The sequence below is a fragment of the Mastacembelus armatus genome, chromosome 13 (assembly GCF_900324485.2).
Source record: "Mastacembelus armatus chromosome 13, fMasArm1.2, whole genome shotgun sequence".
NCBI lineage: Eukaryota > Metazoa > Chordata > Actinopteri > Synbranchiformes > Mastacembelidae > Mastacembelus > Mastacembelus armatus.
Genome location: NC_046645.1, coordinates 13,585,624 through 13,605,965, shown reverse-complemented (window position 1 = coordinate 13,605,965; position 20,342 = coordinate 13,585,624). Strand labels below are relative to the sequence as shown.

The following is a 20,342-nucleotide window of genomic DNA, read 5'->3' as shown; positions in this document are numbered from 1 at the left end:
TTTCTCTTTTTTCTTTACTTCTAACTCTAAATACATCGGTGTTTTTACAGTTATCTTGGAGATGGAAGATTTCACCTGGAGTCAATCATGATTGCAAACCCAGAAATCCCTGCCTACAGGTAATGTGAAATAAAGTGCCACAGATTGTCTTCAATTATTTTCATTTCTCTGTAATTTACTGAAATCATCTAGAAAATGATTATTGTAGTCAATTAGCAGTACAGCTCTAATATGACACATTTTAGGAGAAAGTGAAAGATGTTAATGGAATAAGTGTTCTGATTGCAAAAAGTAAAAGTAAATTTTGCAAATATAGGTTAGAAAGTATTTGGGATCATCTATTAAGATACTCAGAAGAATGTTTTATAATGCTATTCAAATGTTTATAATCTCTGTAACACTCATAATCACTCACCTCATTGCTGTGTCCTGATAACATTTTGTTGAAGTTGAGTTTTGATGAGGTCTTGTCTAAATGTGAAGTGACATCGTGTTGTAATAGACGTATGCACGGCTGCACAGATCACAGGTCTCATAAACAAGATTCTAATCTCAAGTGAAGCTCTTGTACTGAAGAAAAGGAGATTAGATGTTCATAAATACCTCAATTTTCCCTAAGATCCACTAACTCCTGTCATACTCCTGATGGCTTTTCATGATTGGATTTTGTTTTTTTCCTCTTTTCTTGCATTTCTATCCAGAAGATAGATACTTAAACAATAGATGGTAATGCAATGGTATGTGGTGGGTTTGTCTGTTTATATCTATGCACACATTCGTTTCACATCTCTGTATGTTTGCTTTTTTCTATTGTTTTTTTTTTTGTTTGTTTTTTTTTTTTTTTTTTTTTTTTGTAGATATGACCCCTACAGTAAGGTTTTTTCTCAGGAGTACTATGACCACGAGGCCATGATTGCCTTAAGGCGCCAAGCAATTGAAAAGGCTCGTTCTGCTGAGAAATGGGGCCTGATCTTGGGAACGCTTGGCCGCCAGGGCAGCCCAAAAGTCCAGGAGGTGAGAGACTGTGTCTTTGTTTCAACATCTATAGGTCCTCAGGCCACTTGTGCAATGGTTTGTAATATTTTTCAGTTTCAGTTTCTCTGGCAAGTGATTGTGTAACCTGAAGTACTAATAAGATGAGCAGTTTTCACACAGGGCACTTGTTATTTCACATTTAGAATGATGCAGATGTCCAGCTATAGAAAGTCCTTTCCTTGATCAGGCTGTTCTCCTCAGGGGCTGCCATGTATTGGAGGGATACTGCTAGAAATGTTCAGTTCTGCAGCATAAATTAGAAGTAATTAAACATTAATATTTTAATGCATTCAAAAATACTGTACATAATCCACACTTTTTACACCACTTTCTCAGTAAACTGAGAATTAGGATCATAAATTAAATTAGAAACTATCACTTCAAATTACTGCTCATAGTTATTAAGCCAAATTGCCAAACAGAATTGAGAAGTTTTAGATTAATAAACCAGTGAAACTTAATTTTTTTTAAAAAACTAATCAAATATTGACTTAGGAAACACTAACCATCCAAGTCTCTCATCAAAGTTTCCTTTTGTGTATAAAACACACTTTTCCCAGCTGTATCAACTGTCAGTGTAAGTTCAGCTACTCCAAACACTCATATAGAACCGATTGTCTGGGAAACGATACACACATGCTGGTGCATTAGGTGCAGATTCCTAAGGGAGAAACTCAAAGTCTTTGTAAGTACAAGCTATTATGCATTAGCACGCGCACAAGTCTGTCTGCAGGTATCAATCGATCGCCCGAGGAGCGCTCTCTGGTCACTTCCAAACCACAGCTGCTCCTCCTGTTCTGTACTGTTCTCATTATTTTTTTCTTTTTATTTCTGTATTGTTTTGTTTTTACTTTACTTAGTAACTTTGCCTTTCTCATATTATCATCTATAATTCAAATGCAGTAGGACAGAATACATGAACCTCAAATTTAACACTAGATAAACTTCTAATCCGCGTGCGTGAGCGTGTGTGTGTGTGTGGGACCAGCTCACTGTGCACTTTTCTTTTCCCAACTTGCCTAATTGAAACATACCACACAGATGTGGGAACTCTCTCAAATACCCTGCTGAGCACCACTGTTTTAGAGAAGGTCACATCTATATGATTGTCCGAGGTGTGCAGGGAAAGGTACCTGAGTTGCAGAAAGAGTGAAGCATATTCCCTCCTTTCTGTCAAACAATGTATTAGCCCTTTCACTTGGCAAGAAGGGTTTGTGTAGTTCTTTGCTAAAGTTAACATGTTTTATGGACTTAAAAGGTTTATGAATAACCCCTATTGTATTTAGTACTATAAAAATGGAGTGTATGTCATGTTAGTATTCTCAGCACCAAAAAAGTGCCTTATTAGTGGGTTTTACTTTGTTAGCAATGCTGTGAATATTACGGATATAATATCTATGTACCTCCAAGGAGTAGACAGAGACACCAGTTTGGTGATAGCATCATTGCTGATGATGTAATTCCATTGGCATCATCAAGCAATGACCTGTAGCGGTGTGAGTGTGCGATTGTGAAAGTCAGCACTTGCTATGAGATTGACGGGTGGATTGCTTCAGTGTCAGCAAAGTGTGCCAGACACTTGTGATGAGGGAGTGTGAAGCAAAATTGCTTTGTCTAAATTCCCAACCTCTCCCACAGTTTTGAGCTCTGGGTAGAGACTGAAATATTGGGACTGTTGAGGTTGAGGAGACTGAACATCCTTCAGGACTTTGGAGTTAAACTACTGCAAGCCAGTAGTGTTTTATTAAACATCTAATTACGATTCCTTTCTATGGAGGCATTTGACTAGAGCAAACTGGAAGGAGATCCAGACAAAGTCCCAGAATATGCTGGGAGGATTATACATCTTGACCTGGACTGAGAAAGCTAGGAGGAGCTGGAGGACATGGATGAGGGGAAGGTTCTGTCTGCTGCCTGCCTTAAGTCATCGTCACCACAGTGTAGACGTGGGTGTCCGGCAGAATGATGAATGAGGCTTTAGACACTGAGAGCTGGATTAAATAGACTTGCTGCAGGGACAGTAAAGCAAAAACAACTGGACAGCCCTAGGCTGCAATGCTCAAAGGACTGTGTCTTATCATTTGTTTCATCTGAGAGGATTGTGTTTGATGTTCGGATGGCAAACCTTTCTACTGGTATTTTTAACATTAGTTTTCTCTCTTCCTAGCACCTGCAGTCAAGGCTTCAGTCATTGGGAAAGTCCTTCAATATAGTGCTCCTGTCTGAGATTTTCCCCAGCAAGCTGGATTTGATGCCAGATGTAGATGCGTGAGTATTAAGCTGCGTACACATACTGTACATGTACAAATCCAGATTTGGTCACAACCTTGAATAAGAAGCTCTTGGCCATGGTAGATGTAGTAAAGATGATTACCCATATGCATCTAGCCTTGAAGAAGCCAACCTATAATATATAAACTCAATTTTCACTAGAGAAGATGAATGTAGAGAACAAAGCCAGACACTAATTTATATTGTGACTGGTTAAAGGCTGATCCAGCTGTTTGCAAAGTAATTTGAGTCTATTTTCTATGACAGCTCAATGGTTTTTGAGTCAGACCTTAGTACATTCAGTATTGTCGGGCAAGGCTACTATTCTCCCATACACAGTGAAAATTCCCTGTTACTACAAAAAGTTTATTACTACTAAAAAGAGTCTCTTAAAAAGTGTAATTGATAGATTTTTGTTGATGACTTGCCATGGCTTCCTGCAACATTCAACACTGATTGTCTTCCACTCATCACTAAACTTCCACTTTAACTTATTGTTTTCTTGACTTTGAATCTTTTAATCGCCACTATGTTCTTTTGCTATAAAAATGGCTAATTTACCTTCCACATCATAGACCCAGGCAGAGCTGTTATCAACAACAGCAAGCAGTCGTCTAAAAGTTGCAATCAACAACATTTGAAATGTATTCTGTAAGCATCATTGCACACAAAACTGGGGAGTCAGCATAATTTGCAAGCGCACATTACAACAAGAAGCTGACAAACCATAGTCTAGAATGTGTAGCTTCATAAACAGAATTGGCATTCATGTCTCGGAGAGATTCCATCGTTTTGCCTTCGTAGCAAAAGTCCAATGTATAATGAAACTGCTTGATACAGTTTCCTCAACTCTGACACACTGAGCATAGAAATAGGAATTTTATACATGAATAATCAAATCAGGTGCTTGTTTTTCACTATATACTTCTGCAGTAAGGTCATGGTACAATAAAAATAATGGCCTTGTGTTTGCTCAAGATAGCTTTTTTATTTATTTATTGTTAATCTATTTTATCATTAGTTTTATGATTTTGTTCCATCATCTTACCATGTGAATCCACCAAACATAACAGTCTATTCCTCACATTTTATGAAATTACTGAATTGGTGAAGTGTCACTGAATTCTTGATAATCACAGTGGTAGGTGCTGAAATATGCTGTGGCACTTTATGGTGTTATCTAGCCCAGCATCATTACTGTATTAAAAAAATAAACTCCGGAAGATTTCTCAATGAAATGTCAATTATTCAGGCTTCAAGGCACAGCTTCTTTGATTTATCTGACTTTCAACCAGAGGAACAGAGGTGAAGATGGACAAGGGGTTAGTGAGACATGGATGTGATACAGCTCCAATCAAACTCACAAAGGCACTCACACAGTCACACACATGCTCCACACACTCCCTCAGATTGGCCTCTCACAACGGAGTAATGAGAGGGGTGATGTGTGAGGGAGGAGTGGGTGAGAGAGGAACCGAAGGTCTAAGAGAGATTGAGAGCGAGTTGGAGAGAGAGATGCAGAGGTAGTTGAGGGGGCTGTGCTTGGAAAGCAAACGATCGTGATAAAAGCAGGGGGTTTTTTTCTTTGTTATTTGGCTCTCCTCTTCAGACTGATGTATGAGTGCAACTCCAACATTATGTAAGTGAGGCACGATTCACTCAACCAAAACAAGCCCTCATTAAAAAAGCTTTTCAATGTTTGTTTTCATAGTGTTTATACACTGATGTCAAGAAAAATGTTGTTTGTACACAACGCCTGATATCTATATGTATATCACATGCATAATATAGTTTTATACTAAGTTGCCAGTTTATTAGGAATACCTGGCAACTAACTGACCATTATATTTAAATAAATTGGGCTCATACACAATACAGTTTAATAACACCATATACTACAGCCTTCAAATGAACATAAAGTTAAATCACAATGTCTCCCAAACAAACGTAGAGGAAAAAACTAAGATTAGCACCTTCAGGAAGGCAAAATCAGTTGCAGGGTTGTTGTACTGCATTACTTGGACCTAAGTGTACCTAATAAACCGGCCATTAAATATTTATACATAATTAGTTAGTTACGTAAGCTTTATTTAATGGGAAAGTCACACTGAGATCAAGATCTGCCTGAATGACCTGAAAACAAAAACAACAATAATCTCTCTGGCGGGATGTTTCTTCCAGGATGGATAACAGTAAAATAGTTGTTGCACATATTGTACAGAGCAGAATAATATACAGTGGGTACGGAAAGTATTCAGACCCCTTTAAATTTTTCACTCTTTGTGTCATTGCAGCCATTTGCCAAAATCAAAAAACTTCATTTTATTTCTCATTAATGTACACTCAGCACCCCATCTTGACAGAAAAAAACAGAAATGTAGAATTTTTTGCAAATTTATTAAAAAAGAAAAACTGAAATATCACATGGTCATAAATATTCAGACCCTTTGCAGTGACACTCATATTTAACTCACATGCTGTCCATTTCTTCTGATCCTCCTTGAGATGGTTCTGCTCCTTCATTGGAGTCCAGCTGTGTTTAATTAAACTGATTGGACTTGATTAGGAAAGGCACACACCTGTCCATATAAGACCTTACAGCTCACAGTGCATGTCAGAGCAAATGAGAATCATGAGGTCGAAGGAACTGCCCAAGGAGCTCAGAGACAGAATTGTGGCAAGGCACAGATCTGGCCAAGGTTACAAAAGAATTTCTGCAGCACTCAAGGTTCCTAAGACCACAGTGGCCTCCATAATCCTCAAATGGAAAAAGTTTGGGACGACCAGAACTCTTCCTAGACCTGGCCGTCCAGCCAAACTGAGCAATCGTGGGAGAAGAGCCTTGGTGAGAGAGGTAAAGAAGAACCCAAAGATCACTGTGGCTGAGCTCCAGAGATGCAGTAGGGAGATGGGAGAAAGTTCCACAAAGTCAACTATCACTGCAGCCCTCCACCAGTCGGGGCTTTATGGCAGAGTGGCCTGACGGAAGCCTCTCCTCAGTGCAAGACACATGAAAGCCCGCATAGAGTTTGCCAAAAGACACATGAAGGACTCCCAGACTATGAGAAATAAGATTCTCTGGTCTGATGAGACCAAAATTGAACTTTTTGGCGTTAATTTTAAGCGGTATGTGTGGAGAAAACCAGGCACTGCTCATCACCTGCCCAATACAATCCCTGCAGTGAAACATGGTGGTGGGAGCATCATGTTGTGGGGGTGTTTTTCAGCTGCAGGGACAGGACGACTGGTTGCAATTGAAGGAAAGATGAATGCGGCCAAGTCCAGAGATATCCTAGAAGAAAACCTCTTCCAGAGTGCTCAGGACCTCAGACTGGGCCGAAGGTTCACCTTTGAACAGGACAATGACCCTAAGCACACAGCTAAAATAACAAAGGAGTGGCTTCGGAACAACTCTGTGACCGTTCTCGACTGGCCCAGCCAGAGCCCTGACCTAAACCCAATTGAGCATCTCTGGAGAGACCTGAAAATGGCTGTCCACCAACGTTCACCATCCAACCTGACAGAACTGGAGAGGATCTGCAAGGAAGAATGGCAGAGGATTCCCAAATCCAGGTGTGAAATACTTGTTGCATCATTCCCAAGAAGACTCATGGCTGTACTAGCTCAAAAGGGTGCTTCTACTCAATACTGAGCACAGGGTCTGAATACTTATGACCATGTGATATTTCAGTTTTTCTTTTTTAATAAATTTGCAAAAATTTCTACATTTCTGTGTTTTTCTGTCAAGATGGGGTGCTGAGTGTACATTAATGAGAAATAAAATGAACTTTTTTGATTTTGGCAAATGGCTGCAATGACACAAAGAGTGAAAAATTTAAAGGGGTCTGAATACTTTCCGTACCCACTGTACATTTAGGACAGTCTGAGTGTGAGCAATGAAAGAACCACAAATATGCAGACTATGATCAGGGAGGGCACAGAGCAACCTGAAGGCATAACCGACAGTTAGAACGCGAACAGCCCAGCAATGTGTGTGCTCTTCACCCAGAGCACACACATTGCTGCAGCACTAATTAAAATAATCACAAGTTTTCTTGGTAAAATGGGCTATTAAAGTTTTTTTTTTTGCAGAATGAGTGATTCCAACTTTAAGCTCTGTTGCAGCTCATTCCAATATAAGGTGTCTAGTGCTCTAAACTGGCCTTCCTCAGCTCACAGTTGATGTCACAAAATTTTAAAGCCAATCATTTCTGTGATTTGGTTTCATGGCTGTGAGTTCCAAACACACCTAAGGATCTTGGCAATTTATACAGTTTCACCATATTAAAAAAAAAAAAGACACATATGTGATGATACTTTTTTGATGCCAGTGAAGACCAACCCATCTTTTCATATACTGTAGCTCACAGAGATGAGTATGGTAGCTGTCGCCAGTAATAAATCAAATGGCACAGTAGTTGAGAGCTTCCAGTGGTTTAAGAGTTGTAACAGCAGCATGAGCATACCTAATATCTCCATAACCCAATGTGGACAGTATGGTGAATTGTATAACATTTTTCTGTTTCCATAGGATAAGAAAAAACAATTTCTGTATAAGAAACCAATTCGAGTTTTTAATTCAAGATGTTCAATGTGTGTTTTAGAGAAAATCCTATCTCTAACCAAATTCCTAATTATTTGTAAGGCTGCACTGTATCTGTTTCATCACCATTTAGAACATTAATTGGATTTGGGACACCAGTGATTCGTGTGCTTGTGAAAAGCACACAATTTGTCTTTTATGAATATAGAATAAGTTTTAGATTTAACAAGGGAGTGATGCCGACGGCATACAAGATGGTATCATCAGCATAAAAGTGTATAATGCATTGTTAGGTTGGAGATAAACTTTATTTATATACAAAATAAAAAGCAGTGAGCTTTATATTATAATTTTATAAGGTAAGTTAACAATATCCTCCATAACAGCAGCTGCTGTGGTTATTGTGCTATGAGCTGTTCTAAAACCAGACTGCTGCAGCTGTAGGAGGTTATTACCCTTCAGGAAGTGTACATAGTTGTGAATTCACTGATTCACTGATGATTTAAGGATTTGGGACAGACAAGATCATTTCAATATGAGGCAGTAGTTATAAGGGTCACCTTTATGTAACAGTAAGACTACAGTCCAACAATAATGCTGTCTATGCACTATTGAAGAATAGAGCTAACAGCTTTTAGCCATTGACAGTTTTTGATATTCAATGCTATGGCTGATGCCAAAAAAAAAAAAAAAACTGTTAAACTTAGTTCAATTTCCAGCCTTATTGGAGACCATTGCATTCATTCACCGTAATGATGTTTTCTCAAAAAAAAAACGTTGTCTTTAATCTCCCTTAATGAGTCCTGGTTTGAGATTAAAGTAGAGTTTGAAGGTTCATTTGGGAAAATGTGACTTACTGACAACACTGTTTACATCATTAGTCATGGGTGCTTATTCAAAGTGAGATTGGACAACACTGAGTGGATCTCGTCTGTTAACATTTTATCATGCCTTATCAACCATTTTATTATATATATTCTTTCTTATTCTTTTGCTCCACTGTTGCTAAGAATAAAGGCTACAGTCAACATTGCAAACCACCAGGTGTGGAAACTGACTGTGCTGAAGAAGGAAAGCGAGAGAGGCAGACTGAAAGATTGACAGTTAGGGGGCACAGGATGGCTTAGTACTAACCAACACAGCACACTGCGTGGACCCACTCTAAGGCTTTCTCGGTCATTAGACACACACATACTTGCTCATATAAAGAGAAACACACCATTAGCATGTGTTCTTAAGTGTGTAATTTGGCTGTACACCAAGCAGGTTTTTTTAAACTGTTGTACAGATATCAGCACCCAACACACATTTATCTCAACTAGACTGTGAATGCCACCCAGTGCATTGCAGTCATTTACCTCATAGTTAGAATTTTAAATTTTGACTGCACTGCAATAAAATAGGTTGTTTTATTTCAGTTGGGTTTGCATTTGAAGGTGAACGCTTTCTATTTTCTGTATGGATTGTGCTATATAAATAAACTTGCCTTGCCTATTTTTCTCCAGTGCAAGAAGGTTAATTGTTGTTGCTTTTGGCTGGTCATAATTGTGAGTGTAATTGGAGTGAAGCCATGCTGGTGGAGGTCCTCCTAATGGTGTCAGGGTGTAATGGGCCACAGCAGGTAATGCAGTGAAGCCTGAGCTGGAGCTCACATTGCATCGTAGCACTAAATCTCATAGCCGCCCTGCACCCTGCTCTCCTAATCCTTCTAGGTTTCTACTTTCTCCTAATGTAAACAGATCCTTTAGAAAGGGGCAGAAGAGACAAAGCTCCCATCAGACTGTATATTATTCATCACTCTTCGTTCATTCTCTATTTCAGTTCATCTTTAATTGGGAATATGTTGCGAAACAAAGCTCAACTGCCAGAGACAAAAAGCCCATTTTTTTTCTTCTGTTTATACACATCTTCCTCTCTTCTTTCCTCCAGCTTTGTCTCTCTTTCACTGCACCCCCATGATGCAAGTTCTCTGCTGTGCTGGCTAGATTGAATGCCAGATAAAGGCTGGGAATGCAATTTGGGCTGCATTCTGGGGGCAATACCTGGCATTGCACCATGTATTTTACTGTGAACTGCACCATTCAATCAGTGTCTGTGCTAATATTAGAAAAGTCCCTTCTGGCTTCATGTGCCAATCAGCTCTTTGCTCCTTAGGAGGGATCCTCTCTGCCTTTCCTTTTATGCTGTCTGTCTCACTTTCCGCTCAGACCCTTCTCTCAACACTAGCCCCAAGGATTTAGTCGGAAGAGTCTTGGTTTGCTTATTAATCACCCTCCTCGTTTTAACCTCTCCCGGTGTTCGTTTCACGTCATGCTACAAATGTGCACATAAATAGATAAGTGCACATCCACATCTATTCACATTTGTACACATGCAAAAACTGTTCAAGTCTTACCCTATTTAGTTCCTTCTTCCTGTGTGTGTGCCCTAAGGCAGTTTTGATATACGGTATGTGTAGTGTTACGAATAGCAGCTGATGGACTGAAAAGGTCATATTTTCAGTTTCCATTTCTCCATTTTAACTCAGAAAACTTAGGTCTGAGGAGATACAGTACGTGCATGCTGCAACTATCTCTGACTCAGCTAACTCTCAAATTACAAGGATGAATAAGATTATGCTCTTTGGGGGGAGACATCTTTTTTTTAAAAAGGCGTTATTTGAAAATGAGAAAATGCCAATGCGTTTGCCCAGAGGGGGTGGAATATTGCTGTGACAGAAAGCTGTGTGGAGCAGGAGTCAACAGTGCAATCAATTCTGCAGTTGAGAAACTGTGTGAAAGTTGGAAATTGAAGAAGAGACAGATGGGGAATTTTACACAGTAGCACAGACATGAAAGCGTTCAAGCATTTACACCACAATTTTTATTTCCCTGTCTTTGGAATCACCTATATTCTTTTGCTTAAATCTTAGACAGGTGTATTGTGTTCAATATTTACCTAGACCTATATTATCTCTAAGCCTTATACATGCACTGGAGCTAAATTTATATCATGTCAATATTTCTGATAGAACTCCACCAGGAGGATTAGGGACAAGGGAGGGTTCGCTCCCTGAGTGGAGATGGAGCTGTGGATAGGATTGATCTGTGAACGCTAACCCCCATAGCTGCAGCCAGTTCTCTCCATCTACATTTTCCCATTGTTCATTTTTCCCTCCAGCTGTTTACATCCACACCCTCCTCATTCCTCTCTCATGCATTTTCCAGAGTAAACACTTTTTGCCCTGCCAATCTTCTGCCTCTCATCTGCCTCTTGCTTGTGCCTTGTCACCCGCCCCCTCTTTTTGTTTTTGTCTTCACTATTTCTTCCTATCGCTGCCTATCTGTGTCCTTCTCCCTCTTTTTTTTTTCCTCACTCCCCTCCCCATCTCTCTCATAAACAGCCCCCACCCCTCCGCCCGAACCTCACCCTCACCATCACAACCACCCTGTCTGCCAGCTATGTAGGCTACCTCCGTGGAGACCAGGCTGGTGCAGCTTTTTTATTCACACTCACCTAACCTCTCCCTCTTTTTTTCACTCCATTTCTTCTTTTCACCTCTGTACATGTCTTTTTGTTTTTGTTTTATTTTTATTCCTCCTGCTACCAATCTACCCTCCACCACCACCACAAATATTCCCTTTTTCTCTCTCTCTCTCTCTCTCTCTCTCTCTCCCTCTCTCTCTCTCTCTCTCTCTCTCCCTCTCTCTCTCAGCCTTTCTTTCACCTCCTGGCTATCTATTCAGCCAGTGTAGCATTGCTGTCTTTGGAGCTGCTGCAAATCAGGACAGATCTCTCCTACAGATGCTGGAGATCAGGTGGAGGGGAGTCTCTCGATACAACCCCGTTGCATCACGTATCTAGATGCAACGAGCAGTCACAGATGTGCCCTGCCTGCCTAATAGGATCTTGGTGTCTCACCCACTCTGACTGCTCCTGTTTTGTGCACGTTTGTATCATTCATGGATGTACATTTGAGTACAGATTTCTACCTTCTCATTGCTGTAGGTGGGTCCAGATCGCTTGTCCACGCCTGTCAATTGATTGGGGCACAGCCTTCTCCAAACCCCTGCTGTCTCCATATGAGGTAAATTTATAGACAAACCTTATGGACTCTCTGCAAGATCATAGGTGTCACTCACTTATGAGAGGAGGTTCATGAAGTACACGCATACACCTTCCTAATAGTACACAGGCTTCTTGACAGTTGTGCTGCTGAAGCATTCATCACAGTACAGAAGATATGGGAACTACTACAATGTTAAATATGAAAGAATGATGAATTTGTATAGGACTCATCAAGGCCTGCTTGTACTGGAGAAGGAGCAGCACACCTTCTGCTACTCCTCCTCTCTCCTTCACACACACACACACACACACACACACACACACACACACACACATTCGCATGCAGACACAAAAGAGCATCAGGCAGCACACTAGTCCCCCTACTGGCAACACAATCACATGACCCGCTGCCGGCTTGTTTTTCTAAAGGGAGAGAGAAAGATTGGACAGCAACCCATAAAGCTCTGTTTCAAAGAAAGTGTTTGTGTGCAGCTGCAGCTGGTAGAGCAGGCCTGCAAAAAAAAAAAAAAAACAAAAAAAAAAACAAGCTTGCTCTGTGATGGGTTTGGCAACTATTAATTCATTCTTTTTCCTTAACGATGTGCTGCTGATTTGAATCCTTGTGAGATGTCGGCAAGGGGAATTGCTGTCTTTAATATTGGATTGTGTTGAAACTATTGCTGTTTTTGCACACATCTTTGTGCACCACTTGTGCTGCCAATATATTACAGAATGAACGCATTAAGAATAATGATAGCATTCACCTCAGAAGGAAATGTGATGATTATTTTGTATTGTTTCTGACTGTGGTCTATAATGACCTGTGAAGTCCCGCTGTAATGAGGAAAGCAGCAGTCTGTTTTCTTAAGCTCACTCTCCCCGCCAGCTATTTGGGAACAGTGTCTACGCGTTTAAATAATTTGCAGCCGCACTTTGTCTGTATGTGTGCTTCTGCACGGTTGTGATACAGGAAGTCTTAATGCACCCCTCATCTCATACTTATGAGTGTTATACGTCGCAGTGCACTGTTTCTCACCACCATGGCATTTAGAGTGAAGATGAAGAAGAAGAGATGGGAGGGTGGCTGGTGCAAGGAGAAGGGGGGGGGGGCAAGCATTTATTTTCAGTGCGTCTCATGTTATATTTATAGTCAATAAGACACACTTGGCTTTCCTGTCGGAGCAGGGATTAGCAAGAGAAGCTAGCTTCCACAGAGAGAGCCAGTTGGTGTGAGAGGGGAGAGGAGGAGAGCAGTGTTGAGAGGCGAGGGGAATAAGGGCAGAGAAGAGAAGAAAATGAAAAGGACTTTAAGAGAATGATGTTTGGGAAAATAAAAGGGGAAAAAAGACGAGAAGGAAAGGTTTATTCCAGTGTACATATTTGTTTAGGCATAAAATATTGAGCCTTAAATTGTATTTTAATAGCTGGATATGAAGGTGAATGTTGCTATTTTTTTTACACTTGAAAGACTACATATTTCTGTTTACTTTTGGTAAACAGAAATACATAGCATCCAGCACATTACAACTGTTAAAGTGTAAAAAGGGAAAAAGCTGAAAAAATAAGCTATTGACTTAATTTCTGCTTTCTGAAGAAGAAAAATTGATGTCTTTTTGTAGAGGTGCTTGTTCATCCGAAGCTATGCAAACAACAGAGTTCACTGTTTTAAAACTACAATTTTCATGTTTCCTGTCAACTGTATTCTCTAGCTCTCTGACTTGTTTTCTCATCATATTTTCATCCATTACCTAAATTGTCCCAAATTGTGTGAAGCCGAACTTGCGCCTTGTAATCTAAATAGATGGAAAGATGGATGAGCAGTTTGATAAATGAATAAATGAACAATTAGATGATTTGTTCTTTCATTCACAATCAATATTCATAGGCACTTCTCTTCCATATGGAGCAGTCTGCACTGAAGTCACAGCACTGTCATGCTGGTGTTGTTACTCGCCTCTACCAGCTGTTGTGTCATGCAGTACTGCTGCACAGGGATAACATGACAACTGTTATCCAAGCTTAATATTATGACACCTGTCATGTCTGTGTAATCAGCATGTTGTATCTTCTTAGCACTTCATGCTTTTCTGCAGCCAGTTTGCTCAAATGCTGCAAATCCACTACTAGATAACAGATATCAGAATTGCACACACCTCAACACCTCTTAAGGTGCTTGCTATTGCACTTTTAACTTTCTTTCTCTTGGCTTTTTTTTTTGTTTGTTTGTTTGCATTATCTGTCCATCGCTCTATAAGGCAGCAGTTGCCTTACAGGATGTAGACTGGAAGGAAATCTACCCCATGGACTTCTACTCCAATCAGAGCCTGGGGCAGTGGACGCCCAACCATCCTGACAACCAACCTGTGCGGCCCACTCGCAGACAGACCCAGGTGAGCAAAAGCTGGTATATAGTGAATTCACATTGTGTTCAGGCTTCATTGCTTGTTTTTTTTTTTCTCTTTATGTCACCATACTGACACCCAGTGGCACAATGATAAAAGGACATGTGTCTGGACATCTCTCTTAAAGTGACCTTGACCTTGAAATGCATTATAAGTTACAATGAATTTTTATTTAGTCAGTTGCTGCTCTTTGATATCACTCTACAAGGAGCCATATTGGCCTACATTACCACTAATCTGTCTGAGGTGGGTATTGTCACTATTCCAAGTGTTAATGCTATCCCACTGCCTGCCTGCAGAAACAAGGTCCAGAGCCAGCCCTTCTGACCAAACAGTGTGGGCAGAACCAGAGCGCCCCCTGTGGCTGTCAAGGCAAATGACACACCCTGACCAGCACTCCCTTTGACTCGTCTCGTGCCTGCTTCTGACTGGTAACGGCTGGTGGAAGGTCAGACCAAAGGAGGAGAGGCGGTATTTGTCCAGACAGTGTATCAGCAAGCAGAGCTAAAGTCTCCACCTCCTCAAATAGATTACAAGCCATAAATAATCCCTCATGCTACAGCACAGCAAATCAAACCAAATTTCATTTTATGCACCTGTTCTGTGATCAAATACATGCAACAGAGAGAATAGCCTCAGTGTTTGAGCGCCCGCATGTGTTAGGTTTCCATGGATGAGCTGCTGTCCACTGTGCCAAGAAAGGAATTACTTCTGCACACTGTAGATGTGTCTGTCTTCCTGTAGTGCACACATAACTTTTTTTAAATGTTATAAATAGGGTGAGAGATTGTCAGATAACCTTGAGAACATTTTCTGGAATTAAAGTCTCTGTAAGTGTGGTTTTAATCAAATACAGTCTCGTCCTTGGGTAGCACTGTATGTCAGACACTTCAAATGAGTTTCCCTTCAAGCGATATCTTAAAGACATTGGCAGATATTGTATGATATGTTACATAATGTACAGTATGTGAGTGTTCCACTGTAATGTGGATATATCTGTAATACATTATGATTTGAACTTGTTTCTCTTTGATCCTTTTCGGGTCGAATTCTGAAACAATAAATCAGAAATGGAACCCAGCTTCTTGTGTGAGAATTTTTGATGAACTCTGGGCCGTCCTGAAGCAATGAGCCTGTTTTTAAGGCTGATGGGTATGAGTTTCTAGATGCATGCATGCACTGCTAGTCACGACCGCTTGCCATCCTCATTATTTATTGATGGAGGAGGAGTCTATCAATAAATAAATAAATAAACACTCTGTTGCTGTTTGGCAACCAAACAAGAAGCAGACTGTCAGCAGTGCACCATGGCCTTAGCTGATCTCAAGAATTTGTCAGCTTTCACCAGGTTGCAGTATTGTGTCTCAGGTGCGTATGGTCTTCTGAATGTCTACAACTACTAGGCTTCAGATCCTACCTACTATTTTCCACCATCATATCTCCTTGGCAACAGAGGCCACTGTGATGCATCCCGTCCCGCCAGATGTCCATCTTTCGAATGATGTGTGTGCATATCCCACTAGTGGCTATTATCTTGAAGAGCTCAGTATTCGCTACAGTACACTGTGTGATGTACAGCGCTCAAGATTAAATGATTAGGCAGCAGAGCTCTCACGCAGCTGATGTTTGATTTATATTTTGCCTCATTGTATCAGGGGAATGAGGGGAGAAGTTTAATGAATCTTCTTTTCTCCCCATCTAGAGTGTGCAGTTTTTAATCTCACAGCCTAATGATTTGTTTTGCTTTAAATATTAATTAATTGCCTATTTGAAAATCAGTAAAAAAAAAAAAGGATGTTTTCAAAAAAAATATCCTAGCTGGCAAGATAGTTGTTTTGTATAACAGGGTTTGAGTTTGAACCACTATGGAAACAACAGAAGGATAAAACAGATATTTGAAGATTTTTGGATTTTTGATACACACTGGTGTAAAATTGTTTCACAATTAAAACTAATAATATACATCTGTCGGTTTGCCTGATACATGTGAAATTATTATGCATGCAGCATTGCTGTTTCTTCAGAATTCAGTTGAAATACATTCAGTTTTTGCTAAATACGTTTGGGCCTTATGTTATAATAGCTGTTCTTACTATTATTCTTAGTGTTTGATTATTTGGATGCTCATTGATTTTTCCCTTGAAAACAAGTAATGTTCCATAGATCTTAGTTGGAATATTACAATATGATCCACATATTTACTCCTACATTGTACATAAGTAAAATGGAGTGTATAATATAAAATGGTGGTCCACCAAACCTCTTAAAACCAAAAAAAGTGAATTTTTGAATAGATGGATAGAACTATTGTGAAGCATATTGTGGTTGCTTGAGTTGGCTCATGGAAGCAAAGTAATCAGGGAGTTAGACCTTAATGAGACTGATCCACAGATTTCTTTTAACTCTGCCAGTCGCAGACAGGCAGAGTTCTCTGAGATTCCTCACCAGCTATTTCTTACTGTGTGACCACTAGGTGGCAGCGTTTGCATGGCTTATTTTAGCCATGTAAGGCACATCAAGTCACACACTTTTCATAGTGGAAAGGTATTGCTGGGCATGGACCCACAAGTATCCAGTGTGCATTTGTAACGTCTGTGTGCAATTGTTTCCAGATGTGGTGAGAATTTCACTCTAAGCTCCTTCTTTCCTTCTTGGCACATCATCTCTTTCCTTCCTCCTTTGCACCCTGTTCCGAATGTGTTGACCATCACACTTCCTCTGCCAGCGGCACCCAATTTCCTGATCTGAGGCTAGCACTTGCCAAGGAGGATTTGAGACATGTTTTCTATGGGTGTTACTGTATTACTCTGCAGCGAGCACATGTTTTAGCCTGTGCTTAACACAACAGGTGCTCAGGTCACGTACTGCTAACAGTGATATCAATATACTCTGACTGCATGGTCAGGTGGTTGCCATTGGTGCCCAACATTTGTTTGCATAGCCTACAGCCATGAGCATAGATATGACTCCAAAGCCATCAGCTAATGCACCATCAAAAACCACACATCATCAACCATCCAAAGGCGGTAATTGTATTAACGCATTTACAGTAAATAGGGACTGTTCGCTGGGTTAATGTTTTTCTGTGGCTTTTGTGTGCTATCCATGAGGAAGAAAAACATGTCAGCACCTGTGATGTATTTAGTTGTTTATTTCTGCGACCAGGGAAAGGCTGAGTCATAGCAGTCACTCATTGTCCCCTCCTTTTTTTCATTGTCACTGATCTGTTCAGCACCTTCCTGAATGTAAGGCAAGTTTACATTTACCCTCAGCTGTCTAGTGTTCATTTCCTTCGCATATGTTTCTTATTATCACTGGACCTTTCTGTTCCAAAAAATCAAACATGGGTAAAAATGAGACAGAAGTTATGAATCACAGCTCTACAGCAAAAAATGAATAGAAAATTTGTTTTCATTAGCTTTGAGGCAGAGTGCAACTTCAGACAGCCACATGTGACTGGGGCTGTACTGGGGAAGGAGTGGCATTACTGGACATGTATATAAGATTCAAACTGGTTGCACAGATTGCCTGGATTTATGTGCCTGCTTCTCTCTCTGTATTTCTCTGTGTTTTTCCTCTACTTGTTCCATCTGCAGCTTAACCTGGATTACATTAGAACTAAACAGAGATGACAACAAAAAAACAACTGATTTTGTTTTAACGTTCCTGTATTTACAACTGTCAAGACGCTTTGTAGGTGGGTGAGCAACTGCTTAGACTAAAAAATGAAGATGAAAAATCATTGCTCAGATGCAGAGGAATGTTGTTTCTTTGAGTGTGCTGTGATAATAGTATTGGATGTGGGATGTAACAGTGCATGTGCAATTTTAATTTCAGATGAAGGGCCCAGGATGATGAGCTGCATGTTGTCAATGTGCAAGATGTTCCTGCATGTTTTTTTTTTTGCTTGAAAATCCATGATCCGTGCTCTATAGAAAGCATACGTTAGCTATGTCACATGATACACCATGTTTCAAACCAGAAGTAGTGTGTTTGTGAGCGAACTGGGGTTGGACAGGCATGTCTGACAAGTCTTTGCACCACTGATCTACAATATTGTGTCCTGTTGCCACATCTGGCTAGACAGAAGACAAGGAGAAAAGCAAATGAAAACTTAAGTACGTGAACAGTATAAAAAAGACAGAGAAGCTAAAAAAACAAGCTTTGAAATTAGTGTCTGTTGTATTTAAGGTAGAACTAGACTAACACCAAGGGCTCCTTTAATTTACTTTGGTAAAGTAAACAATAAATGATGTCTAGAGGCTGCTCGCTCTGTACGTGTGTGTGGGAAGCCTGGGCGGACAAACAGCAATGTGAAGGAAGGTTGCTAGAAGGTTGAATAAGCGTCTTCAGTGGGAAAAAAAAAAAAAAAGTGGTGTAAAGAGATGACTAATTCTGCGTGGGAGGTCAGCCTGTCCCTGATCATCCGGCCAAGAGCCACCCCAGCACAGGGCTGTCACAAAGTCACCTTGTTCCTTAACCCACTCTGTCCCACCATGAATTGTCTGTGTTTTCCTCTCGTTTTGAACATCCATCTTTCTTATTAATTATTGTAGCTCTTCCATACTCTAGCATAAAAGGGCCTAAATGGAAAACCTACGAGCTTGAAGAGTTGCAGATTTTCTTTTGTTGCTTTAGCTGAAGGTTCTTGTGTCTTTTAATACCAGTATGATTCATACCATGAGGGCCCTTGAAAGCTATTAAACATTTGAGTTTTCAAAAAGTTTTCAAAACGGAAAAAACTCCAGGCTGAAAATGAGTCTTCAGTACTTAAATCTGTTTTTTTTTTTTTAATTCAGGATCTTCTTCTAGTGAGTAGCACTTTTATGTAATATGAGTTTTGAATCCCTTAGTGAATGAATGAAAAAATCTTTTTATTTATGTGTCATACACCTAAATGTGCCCTGTCCACATGGCCTTACAAGACTCATTCACATGCACAGGCAAGAAAAAATAAACAAAATCTCAAAATTCACAATAAACATTATACATAATGAAAGATGTAAACAGTAATTTAAGCATAAAATGCTCTCACATCTTAAGCATTAAGCATTTAACAAAAATGGAGCTATGTCCATCCATCATCTATACCTCTATATTCCTATTAAGTGTCACGGGGATCTGCTGGAGCCTTTTGAGTAGTAACTTAAAATAACCTACACCAGTAATGAATTTATAAAATAAACTATAATCAGTATTGCAGTTTAACTCTGTGGCTTTTGATGTATCAGATATATCAGACTTTTTCAACAGAATCAAACCATACTCAATGTATTTATTAGAATTTCTCCACAGTTCAGGCAGTTCAGTCCACTGCAAAATACATGTTCCTCTATGCTAAAAAGCATGATGCAATTGATTGTGAAGTTACAGTACTTGAAAATACAGTCGTAATGTACCAGTATCTAATAACTGGCTCTTAAATATCTGAATACGCACGCTTATTCTATCTGAATGACAAGATTTAATAGGATTGATTCAGTCTAATTTCCAGTAGGAAGCTGCAGCCACTGACTCATTGTTAAAAAGTCTGAATAAGTGCAGCTGTTAAAAATGAAACTGGTAAAAGCGGGGAGGAAATATGAGTCATTGGAAAGTGCTGGACTCCTAGCTGGCCATAAAATGCTGCACATCAGTTTACCGTTAGCTAATAATATGACATATAGAGATGAATATTAAGACGTGTGCTTTGAACAGAATTGATCATTCACTTTGTCTTGTGTCATTCATGAACTAAAGGTGCTTTCAAATTTAAATCTGCTACTCTATTAACAATTAGTTATTGGTTTTGTGACAATATAATCCGAGCTAATCAGTAGTCAGCATACAGATTCATGCATAATAGAGAACTAATCATTACTGATTATATAACATATATAGGAATGGGCTTTCATGATTGCACTTTATCATATATTATTCATCATTTTACATATTTACTATTATAATTTGTTCCATAGTTTGTATTTAGGTCAACTATTCAGCATTTATATACTCAATTCTAAAACATTACATGTCAATTTTTCTTCATAAACACCTGAGATCTA

General features: G+C 39.7%; 1 protein-coding gene across 2 annotated transcripts in view; it reads left to right on the top strand.

The window, feature by feature from the left end:
• dph1 (diphthamide biosynthesis 1) overlaps positions 1-15,379 on the top strand; it is a 56,288-nt gene extending 40,909 nt beyond the window's left edge. For both annotated transcript variants that reach the window (XM_026321493.2, XM_026321503.2), the window contains exons 7-12: positions 51-119; positions 858-1,014; positions 3,203-3,303; positions 11,837-11,915; positions 14,152-14,286; positions 14,598-15,379. In XM_026321493.2, the coding sequence (XP_026177278.1) occupies positions 51-119; positions 858-1,014; positions 3,203-3,303; positions 11,837-11,915; positions 14,152-14,286; positions 14,598-14,678 (622 nt within the window). In that variant the 3' untranslated portion in view covers positions 14,679-15,379. The remainder of the gene's footprint in view (positions 1-50; positions 120-857; positions 1,015-3,202; positions 3,304-11,836; positions 11,916-14,151; positions 14,287-14,597) is intronic.
• Positions 15,380-20,342: the final 4,963 nt, after the last annotated feature.